Source organism: Pleurodeles waltl, chromosome 8, assembly GCF_031143425.1.
Source record: "Pleurodeles waltl isolate 20211129_DDA chromosome 8, aPleWal1.hap1.20221129, whole genome shotgun sequence".
In the NCBI taxonomy this organism is placed as follows: Eukaryota; Metazoa; Chordata; class Amphibia; order Caudata; family Salamandridae; genus Pleurodeles; species Pleurodeles waltl.
In genome coordinates this window covers 1,535,127,577-1,535,138,136 of record NC_090447.1, presented here as the reverse complement: position 1 = coordinate 1,535,138,136, position 10,560 = coordinate 1,535,127,577, and the positions used below count along the sequence as shown (strand labels likewise).

At 52.5% G+C, this 10,560-nt stretch overlaps 1 protein-coding gene across 1 annotated transcript; it reads left to right on the top strand.

Annotated features, from left to right (window-relative positions):
- The first annotated feature begins 9,954 nt into the window (after positions 1 to 9,954).
- On the top strand, positions 9,955 to 10,560 carry LOC138249639 (cuticle protein 16.5-like). The gene has a single exon (XM_069203583.1). The coding sequence runs from the start codon at positions 9,955 to 9,957 to the stop codon at positions 10,558 to 10,560; it is 606 nt and encodes a 201-aa protein (XP_069059684.1).

Below are 10,560 nucleotides of genomic sequence, written 5' to 3'. Positions count from 1 at the left end.
GAACACTTTGCATATAGCTCACAGAAGATAGCAGATGCATTCACCAGCTACTACAAGTCATCATATGGATCGAGCCCACCAGGGTTACTATTGCAACAACACCCGATTCTGAGGGACTTTATATTCCCAAGACTATCTGACTCAGACAGAGTAGAACTGGGCCGTCCACTCACAGAAGAAGAGTTGATGGAAAATAGAAACTCCCTGGGACCCAATGTTTTTACCTTGGAGATTATTAAAAGCAATGCTTCCCGCCTACTCCCACGTTTATTAACTATGTTTGAGGAAACCTTGCAGGGTAAGAAGATGCTGAGGGCCTTATGCAGAGCTGTTACCGCAGTTCTCCCTTATGAGATTAACATCGTCCCCATTGTGCTTTGCACAGGCTGATTTCCTTAATCAACATGGAGGTGAAAATAGTGGCCAAAGCTCCTGCCAACAGACCAGTGAGGGTGGGGGGTTTCCTGATTAATAAGGATGAAAATGGGTTCATGCGCAAACAGGGCACCAGTCACTGCACTCGTCAGTTGCAGGTGGTTCTGGCACATTCAGAAGATCTGGAGGAGCCAACGGCTGGCACTGCTAGAGTTTGAAAAGGCCTTTGATTTAGTGGAGTGGCCTTTTCTTCATCAAGTGCCATAGAGTATGAATTTTGATCCGTTCTTTTGAGATTGCATTAAGGTACAGATGTCTAAGCCATTCCGGATCATGCAAGACTTTCAACAGGGTTGCCCATTATCCCCTCTTCTATTTGCTTTGACTGTGGAGCCATTGGCGGAGTGGGTAAGTTGTGACACGCAGGTATGGGGTATTCGATGGGACGAAGATCACATCTCTTTGTACACAGATGATGTTGTGTTATTCATGCAGAGTCCCGGCCTCTCATTACCCAAACTGATGCAAATCCTGAAGGTCTATGGGAAGGGTTTTGGCTTCAGGGTTAATTGAGAGAAATCATTGATCGTTCCGCTGGTCAGCGAAGTAGAGAATGGCCACCAAATGCATCAGATATCACGGTTAGATGAGGACATTTCTGCTGTTGAGAATGACAATGTTGAGAGATTAGCAGGAGACCTGGGACTTGAATGTGGCCCCCTGTTGCCCAAAAAGTCAAAGTACCTATGTCTACCAGGAACAAGCGTCCACTAAATATGATGGGTACAGGGGTATTGTTTAAAATAATAACTTTGCCTCTGGTCTATACCTTTTACAAAACTACTTGGACAGTATTCTTCAAAGTTGGTTCTCCAATGTGCAGTCCGCTCTGGATAACTATATATGGGTAAGAGTTATGCACAAGAAATGTATACAACCAGCGTTTGATGGCGGGCTGGCTATAGTAGACATAAAACTCTATTACTGGACTTCCCAGTTGCTTTCTATCAATGATTGAATCTTTGGGGCCATAAAAGATGCAACATTTAGAGTTGCAGTTGATTTGCTGGACATTTTCAAGCTGTGGTGACTATTAAATGAGTCTTGGCTTCCATAGGCATTGCCAGCGGTCACTGCAATGCCCTTGCATGCTGGTGCATGGTGCTGAGATGAATGGGTGGGACACAAAGTTGGAGATGTTCATGGCTCCCAGAATCTTCATAGTTGAGCGGGTTCAGGCTTGGGATAGAACTGGGATGTCAAAATTAGACAAAATTGACCTTTGAGTTATATGCTATCTTACGACCAAATGGCGGAGCAGTTTGGGCTCCACAAGTGGCAATCTTCTATACTTGCAACGGAGGCATGAACTAGAGAGGTGAAAGGGGAGGCTGAGCCCTATTCCGGATTTCAATGAACTATGGAGAAGATAACACATAAGGAAGCTTCTCAGCACTATAAAGCCCTGGTGATAAATGTGCCAGACCCCAATGTGGCCCTGAGAAAGAGGTGGGAACAAGACCCGGTGGAACTACTGGAGGCAAAAAGGATGGAAGCAAAAATGACAGCCCAACAAGAAGGGACCCGACTCTACTACCCTTCACTTTAAGCATCCCCTGAAAGACTGTGGGAAATTGGGAGGGGCTCAGATCTCAATTACCTGCAATGCAAAACAGTAAGGAGCTCCCTAGTACGCATAGGGCACGTTCACAAGCCCCGTGGCGCAGGACAGAAATGCGCTCTGGGGCTTATTTACAAGCCCTGTGCACCGCTGGTGCATCACTTTATGTAACGCACCAGTGCTGAATAGTGCAGACTCATATCTACAAGGCCACGCAAAGCCACTTTATATGTGCTGCATTCTGCATCACATATAGAAAGAGGAAGATGCCTCTCTGGATTGTTTTTGTGCAGGGAGGTGTACCTTCTTGCACAAAAACAGTCCTGTTGACAACACAGAAACCCTTGCACCATGATGCAAGGGTGCCTGTGTTGGCGCTAGACAATAATTTGTGCACCAGCGCAGGGAAGAAAGGACAGAAATGCACTGTATCTTGTAAAGACGGTGCATTTCTGCCTTTTTCCCGTGGCATAGGGCAGCACAGGAAGGTCCCTGTCCTGCACCACAGGGCTTGTAAATGTGCTCCTTGTTTACAAGATAGTGTGCATTTCTCTCCGTTTCCCCTTTGCTGGTGCACACATTTCAGCCCATTATAAGAGGGATGTTCGCATCAGCACCAGGGCCAGACTGGGGAACCAAAAGCAGCATTGGCAAAGAAACACAAACCAACCCCAGTTCCTTCCTCAACTCGCTCTATCTCTCTCTCCCTCCGTCCCTTTCCATCCATTCTTTTCTCCTTCTCTGCCTCCAAGCTCTGCTCTCTTACACAAGAGGTACAACTTGCTCAGCAGCAGCAGTGCAGGCTTCTTTCTCTTAGACATCCAAAAAGAAAAAGGACTGCCTTGCATTCAAGCAGAAAATAGCCCCAAGGCATCATGGTAAATGCAGTCATTTAAATATAAATAGCGAGAATTTAAAATAAAATCATTCACCCTAAGTAGGTGCATTAAGTGCTGTATCGCTGTAGAAAGTTTTTCACCTAAGGTAGGTGCAGCGAGTGCCGTATCTCTGGACACGTGTTTCTGGTTTTCGGCTGTCATCAGCAGAGAGCGTATGTAACTGAACGGGTCACTTGAAATGCCGCCAAACGTCTTCACAGGTTTTTGTACCACTCAGTAGGCGCACAGGTGCATCGCCAGTGCTCGTCAGCAAGAGGCTCACGGGAGCCGTCATTTAGACATCCAAAAAGAAAAAGGGAGCACACTGCCTTGCATTCAAGTGGAAAATAGCCCCAAGGCATCATGGTAAATGCAGTCATTTAAAAATAAATAGCAAGAATTTCTTTCTCTTAGAGGACAGGTACAGCTTGCTTAGCAGCAGTGCAAGCTCCCCTCTGTTAAACAATAGGTACAGTTTGCTCAGCAGCAGTGCAAGCGTCCCTCTCTTACATGACAGGTAGAGCTTACAAAGCAGTAGTGCAAGCTTCCCTCTCCCACAGGATCTGTACAGCTTGCTCAGCAGCAGCGCAGGCCTCTCTTTCCTAAAGGACAGGTGCAGGTTGCTCAGCAGCAGTGCACATTTTGTTCTCTCTGTGACTGCTATACCTCCTGCTGTCAGATGCTGCAGTCCTGCTGTGACTGCTGTACCTCCAGCTGTCAGATGCTGCAGTCCTGCTGTACCTCCTGCTGTCAGACTCTGTAGCCCTGCTGTGACTGCTGTACCTCATGCTGTCACATGCTAGAGTCCTGCCGTGGCTGCTGTACCTCCTGCTGTCAGATTCTGCAGACCCGCTGTGACTGCTGTACCTCCTGGTGTCTGATGCTGCAGTCCTGCTGTGACAGCTGTACCTCCTGCTCTCAGATGCTTCAGTCCTGCTGTGACTGCTGTACCTCCTGCTGTCAGACGCTGCAGTCCTGCTGCGACTGCTGTACCTCCTGCTGTCAGATGCTGCAGTCCTGCTGTGACTGCTGTACCTCCCGTTGTGACTGCTGTACCTCCTGCTGTCAGATGCTGCAGTCCCGCTGTGACTGCTGTACCTCCTGCTGCGACTGCTGTACCTCCTGCTGTCAGATGCTGCAGTCCCGCTGTGACTGCTGTACCTCGTGCTGTGACTGCTGTACCTCCTGCTGTGACTGCTGTACCTCCTGCTGTCAGATGCTGCAGTCCTGCTGTGCCTCCTGCTGTCAGACTCTGTAGTCCTGCTGTGACTGCTGTACCTCCTGCTGTCACATGCTAGAGTCCTTCAAGTGACTGCTGTACCTCCTGCTGTCAGATGCTGCAGTCCTGCTGTGGCTGCTGTACCTCCTGCTGTAAGATGCTGCAGTCCTGCTGTGACTGCTGTACCTCCTGCTGTCAGATTCTGCAGACCCGCTGTGACTGCTGTACCTCCTGGTGTCTGATGCTGCAGTCCTGCTGTGACAGCTGTACCTCCTGCTCTCAGATGCTTCAGTCCTGCTTCGACTGCTGTACCTCATGCTGTCAAATGCTGCCGCCCTGCTGCGACTGCTGTACCTCCTACTGGGACTGCTGTACCTCCTGCTGTCAGATGCTGTAGTCCTGCTGTGACTGCTGTACCTCCTGCTGTGACTGCTGTACCCCCTGCTGTACCTCCTGCTGTCAGATGCTTCAGTCCCGCTGTGACTTCTGTACCTCCTGCTGTCAGATGCTGCAGTCCTGCTGTGACTGCTGTACCTCCTGCTGTCAGATGCTGCAGTCCTGCTGTGACTGCTGTACCTCCTGCTGTGACTGCTGTACCTCGGATGTCAGATGCTGTAGTCACGCTGTGACTGCTGTACCTCCTACTGTGTGCTGTACCTCCTGCTGTGACTGCTGTACCTCCTGCTGTCAGATGCTGAAGTCCTGCTGTGACTCCTGTACCTCCTGCTGTCAGATGCTGCAGTCCGGCTGTGACTACTGTAACTCTAACCGCCGTACCTCCTGCTGTCAGATGCTTCTGTCCTGCTGTCACTGCTGTACCTCCTGCTGTGAGTGCTGTACCTCCTGCTGTGAGAAGCTGCAGTCTTGCTGTGATTGCTGTACCTCCTTCTGTACCTCCTTTTGTCCTGCTGTGACTGCTGTACCTCCTGCTGTCAGATGCTGCAGTCCCGCTGAGACTGCTGTAAAGCTGTGACTGCTGTACCTCCTGCTGTGAGATGCTGCAGTCCTGGTGTGACTGTTGTACCTCCTGCTGTCAGATACTGCAGTCCTGCTGTGACCGTTTTACCTCGTGCTGTGACTGCTTTACCTCCTGCTGTGACTGCTGTACCTCCTGCTGTCAGATGCTCCAGTCCTACTGTGACTGCTGTACCTCCTGCTGTGACTGCTTCTCCTCCTGCTATTAGATGCTGCAGTCCCGCTGTGACGACTGTACCTCCTGCTGTGACTACTGTACCTCCTGCTGTCAGATGCTTCAGTCCTGCTGTGACTGCTGTACCTCCTGCTGTGACTGCTGTACCTCCTGGTGTGACTGTTGTACCTCCTGCTGTGACTGCTGTACCTCCGGATGTCAGATGCTGCAGTCACACTGTGACTGCTGTACTTCCTGCTGTGACTGCTGTTCCTCCTGCTGTGACTGCTGTACCTCCTTCTGTCAGATACTGCAGTCCTGCTGTGACTATTGTACCTCCTGCTGTCAGACGCTGCAGTCCAGATGCTGCAGTCCTGCTGTGACTGCTGTACCTCCTGCTGCCAGATGCTGCAGTCCCGCTGTGACTGCTGTACCTCCTGCTGTGACTGCTGTACCTCCTGCTCTACCTCCTGCTGTCAGATGCTGAAGTCCTGCTGTGACTACTGTACCTCCTGCTGTCACACGCTGCAGTCCTGCTGTGACTGCTGTACCTCCTGCTGTCAGATGCTGCAGTCCTCCTGTGACTGCTGCTGTCAGATGCTCCTCCTGCTGTCAGATGCTGCAGTCCTGCTGTGACTGCTGTACCTCCTGCTGTGTGCTGTACCTTCTGGTGTGACTGCTGTACCTCCTGCTGTCAGATGCTTCAGTCCTGCTGTGACTGCTGTACCTCCTGCTGTCAGAGGCTGCAGTTCTGCTGTGACTGCTGTACCTCCTGCTGTCAGAGGCTGCAGTTCTCCTGTGTCTGTGTACCTCCTGCTGTCAGATGCTGCAGTCCTGCTGTGACTGCTGTACCTCCTACTGTCAGATGCTGCAGTCCTGCTGTACCTGCTGCTGTCAGATGCTGCAGTCCTGTTGTGAATGATATACCTCCTGCTGTCAGACGCTGCAGTCCTGCTGTGACTGATGTACCTCCTGCTGTCAGATGCTGCAGTCCTGTTGTGACTGCTGTACCTCCTCCTGTCAGAGGCTGCAGTTCTGTTGTGACTGCTGTACCTCCTGCTGTCAGATTCTGCAGTCCTGGTGTACCTCCTGCTGTGACTGCTGCACCTCCTGCTGTCAGGTACTGCAGTCCCGCTGTGACTACTGTACCTCCTGCTGTCAGACGCTGCAGTCCTGCTGTGACTGCTGTACCTGCTGCTGTCAGATGGTGCAGTCCCGCTGTGACTGCTGTACCTCCTGCTGTGACTGCTATTACTCCTGCTGTTAGATGCTTCAGTCCTGCTGTGAATGCTGTACCTCTTGCTGTGACTGCTGTACCTCCGGCTGTCACATGCTGCTGTCCTGCTGTGACTGCTGTAGCTCCTGCTGTGACAGCTGTCCCTCCTGCTGTTACTGCTGTACCTCCGAATGTCAGATGCTGCAGTCACGCTGTGACTTCTGTACCTCCTGCTGTCAGATGCTGCAGTCCTGCTGTGACTGCTGTACCTCCTACTGTGACTGCCATACCTCCTGCTGTCAGATGCTGCAGTCCCACTATGACTGCTCACCTCCTGCTGTGACTGCTATACCTCCTGCTGTCAGATGCTGCAGTCCTGCTGTGACTGCTGTACCTCCTGCTGTGACTGCTGCACCTTCTGCTGTGACTGCTGTACCTCCTGCTGTGACTGCTGTACCTCCTGCTGTCAGATGCTGCAGTCCTGCTGTGACTGTACCTCCTGCTGTCAGATACTGCAGTCCTGCTGTGACTGCTGTACCTCCTGCTGTGACTGCTATACCTCCTGCTGTCAAATGCTGCCGCCCTGCTGTGACTGCTGTACCTCCTGCTGTATCTCCTGCTGTGTGCTGTACCTCCTGCTGTGACTATTGTACCTCCTGCTGTCAGAGGCTGCAGTATTGCTGTGACTGCTGTGCCTCCTACTGTCAGATGCTGCAGTCCTGCTGTACCTGCTGCTGTCAGATGCTGCAGTCCTGTTGAGACTGCTGTACCTCCTACTGTCAGATGCTGCAGTCCTGCTGTACCTGCTGCTGTCAGATGCTGCAATACTGTTGTGACAGCTGTACCTCCTGCTGTCAGACGCTGTAGTCCTGCTGTGACTGATGTACCTCCTGCTGTGACTATTATACCTCCTGTTGTCAGATGCTTCAGTCCTGCTGTGACTGCTGTACCTCCTGCTGTGACTGCTGTACCTCCTGGTGTGACTGTTGTACCTCCTGCTGTGACTGCTGTACCTCCGGATGTCAGATGCTGCAGTCACACTGTGACTGCTGTACTTCCTGCTGTGACTGCTGTTCCTCCTGCTGTGACTGCTGTACCTCCTTCTGTCAGATGCTGCAGTCCTGCTGTAACTGTTGTACCTCCTGCTGTCAGACGCTGCAGTCCAGATGCTGCAGTCCTGCTGTGACTGCTGTACCTCCTGCTGCCAGATGCTGCAGTCCCGCTGTGACTGCTGTACCTCCTGCTGTGACTGCTGTACCTCCTGCTCTACCTCCTGCTGTCAGATGCTAAAGTCCTGCTGTGACTACTGTACCTCCTGCTGTCACACGCTGCAGTCCTGCTGTGACTGCTGTACCTCCTGCTGTCAGATGCTGCAGTCCTCCTGTGACTGCTGCTGTCAGATGCTCCTCCTGCTGTCAGATGCTGCAGTCCTGCTGTGACTGCTGTACCTCCTGCTGTGTGCTGTACCTTCTGGTGTGACTGCTGTACCTCCTGCTGTCAGATGCTTCAGTCCTGCTGTGACTGCTGTACCTCCTGCTGTCAGAGGCTGCAGTTCTGCTGTGACTGCTGTACATCCTGCTGTCAGAGGCTGCAGTTCTCCTGTGTCTGTGTACCTCCTGCTGTCAGATGCTGCAGTCCTGCTGTGACTGCTGTACCTCCTACTGTCAGATGCTGCAGTCCTGCTGTACCTGCTGCAGTCCTATTGTTAATGATATACCTCCTGCTGTCAGACGCTGCAGTCCTGCTGTGACTGATGTACCTCCTGCTGTCAGATGCTGCAGTCCTGTTGTGACTGCTGTACCTCCTGCTGTCAGATTCTGCAGTCCTGGTGTACCTCCTGCTGTGACTGCTGCACCTCCTGCTGTCAGGTACTACAGTCCCGCTGTGACTGCTGTACCTCCTGCTGTCAGATGCTGCAGTCCTGCTGTGACTGCTGTACCTGCTGCTGTCAGATGGTGCAGTCCCGCTGTGACTGCTGTACCTCCTGCTGTTAGATGCTTCAGTCCTGCTGTGACTGCTGTACCTCTTGCTGTGACTGCTGTACCTCCGGCTGTCACATGCTGCAGTCCTGCTGTGACTGCTGTAGCTCCTGCTGTGACAGCTGTCCCTCCCGCTGTTACTGCTGTACCTCCGAATGACAGATGCTGCAGTCACGCTGTGACTGCTATACCTCCTGCTGTCAGATGCTGCAGTCCTGCTGTGACTGCTGTACCTCCTGCTGTGACTGCTGTACCTCCTGCTGTCAGATGCTGCAGTCCTGCTGTGACTGTACCTCCTGCTGTCAGATACTGCAGTCCTGCTGTGACTGCTTTACCTCCTGCTGTGACTGCTATACCTCCTGCTGTCAAATGCTGCCGCCCTGCTGTGACTGCTGTACCTCCTGCTGTATCTCCTGCTGTGTGCTGTACCTCCTGCTGTGACTATTGTACCTCCTGCTGTCAGAGGCTGCAGTCCTGCTGTACCTGCTGATGTCAGATGCTGCAGTCCTGTTGTGACTGCTGTACCTCCTACTGTCAGATGCTGCAGTCCTGCTGTACCTGCTGCTGTCAGATGCTGAAGTCCTGTTGTGACAGCTGTACCTCCTGCTGTCAGACGCTGTAGTCCTGCTGTGACTGATGTACCTCCTGCTGTGACTACTATACCTCCTGCTGTCAGATGCTTCAGTCCTACTGTGACTGCTGTACCTCCTGCTGTTACTGCTGTACCTCCTGGTGTGACTGTTGTACCTCCTGCTGTGACTGCTGTACCTCCGGATGTCAGATGCTGCAGTCACACTGTGACTGCTGTGCTTCCTGCTGTGACTGCTGTTCCTCCTGCTGTGACTGCTGTACCTCCTTCTGTCAGATGCTGCAGTCCTGCTGTGACTGTTGTACCTCCTGCTGTCAGACGCTGCAGTCCAGATGCTGCAGTCCTGCTGTGACTGCTGTACCTCCTGCTGTCAGATGCTGCAGTCCTGCTGTGACTGTTGTACCTCCTGCTGTCAGACGCTGCAGTCCAGATGCTGCAGTCCTGCTGTGACTGCTGTACCTCCTGCTGTCAGATGCTGCAGTCCTCCTGTGACTGCTGCTGTCAGATGCTCCTCCTGCTTTCAGATGCTGCAGTCCTGCTGTGACTGCTGTACCTCCTGCTATGTGCTGTACCTTCTGGTGTGACTGCTGTACCTCCTGCTGTCAGATGCTTCAGTCCTGCTGTGACTGCTGTACCTCCTGCTGTCAGAGGCTGCAGTTCTGCTGTGACTGCTGTACGTCCTGCTGTCAGAGGCTGCAGTTCTCCTGTGTCTGTGTACCTCCTGCTGTCAGATGCTGCAGTCCTGCTGTGACTGCTGTACCTCCTACTGTCAGATGCTGCAGTCCTGCTGTACCTGCTGCTGTCAGATGCTGCAGTCCTGTTGTGAATGATATACCTCCTGCTGTCAGACGCTGCAGTCCTGCTGTGACTGATGTACCTACTGCTGTCAGATGCTGCAGTCCTGTTGTGACTGCTGTACCTCCTCCTGTCAGAGGCTACAGTTCTGCTATGACTGCTGTACCTCCTGCTGTCAGAGGCTGCAGTTCTCCTGTGACTGCTGTACGTCCTGCTGTCAGATGCTGCAGTCCTGCTGTGACTGCTGTACCTCCTCCTGTGACTGCTGTAACTCCTGCTGTCAGAGGCTTCAGTCCTGCTGTCACTGCTGTACCTCTTGCTGTGACTGCTGTACCTCCGGCTGTCACATGCTGCAGTCCTGCTGTGACTGCTGTAGCTCCTGCTGTGACAGCTGTCCATCCTGCTGTTACTGCTGTACCTCCGAATGACAGATGCTGCAGTCACGCTGTGACTGCTATACCTCCTGCTGTCAGATGCTGCAGTCCTGCTGTGACTGCTGTACCTCCTGCTGTGACTGCTGTACCTCCTGCTGTCAGATGCTGCAGTCCTGCTGTGACTGTACCTCCTGCTGTCAGATACTGCAGTCCTGCTGTGACTGCTTTACCTCCTGCTGTGACTGCTATACCTCCTGCTGTCAAATGCTGCCGCCCTGCTGTGACTGCTGTACCTCCTGCTGTATCTCCTGCTGTGTGCTGTACCTCCTGCTGTGACTATTGTACCTCCTGCTGTCAGAGGCTGCAGTCCTGCTGTACCTGCTGA

Bases quoted from the DNA above. Each gene is read 5' to 3' on its own strand.
- LOC138249639 (XM_069203583.1), top strand. From the start codon at position 9,955: ATGACTGCTGTACCTCCTGCTGTCAGAGGCTGCAGTTCTCCTGTGACT.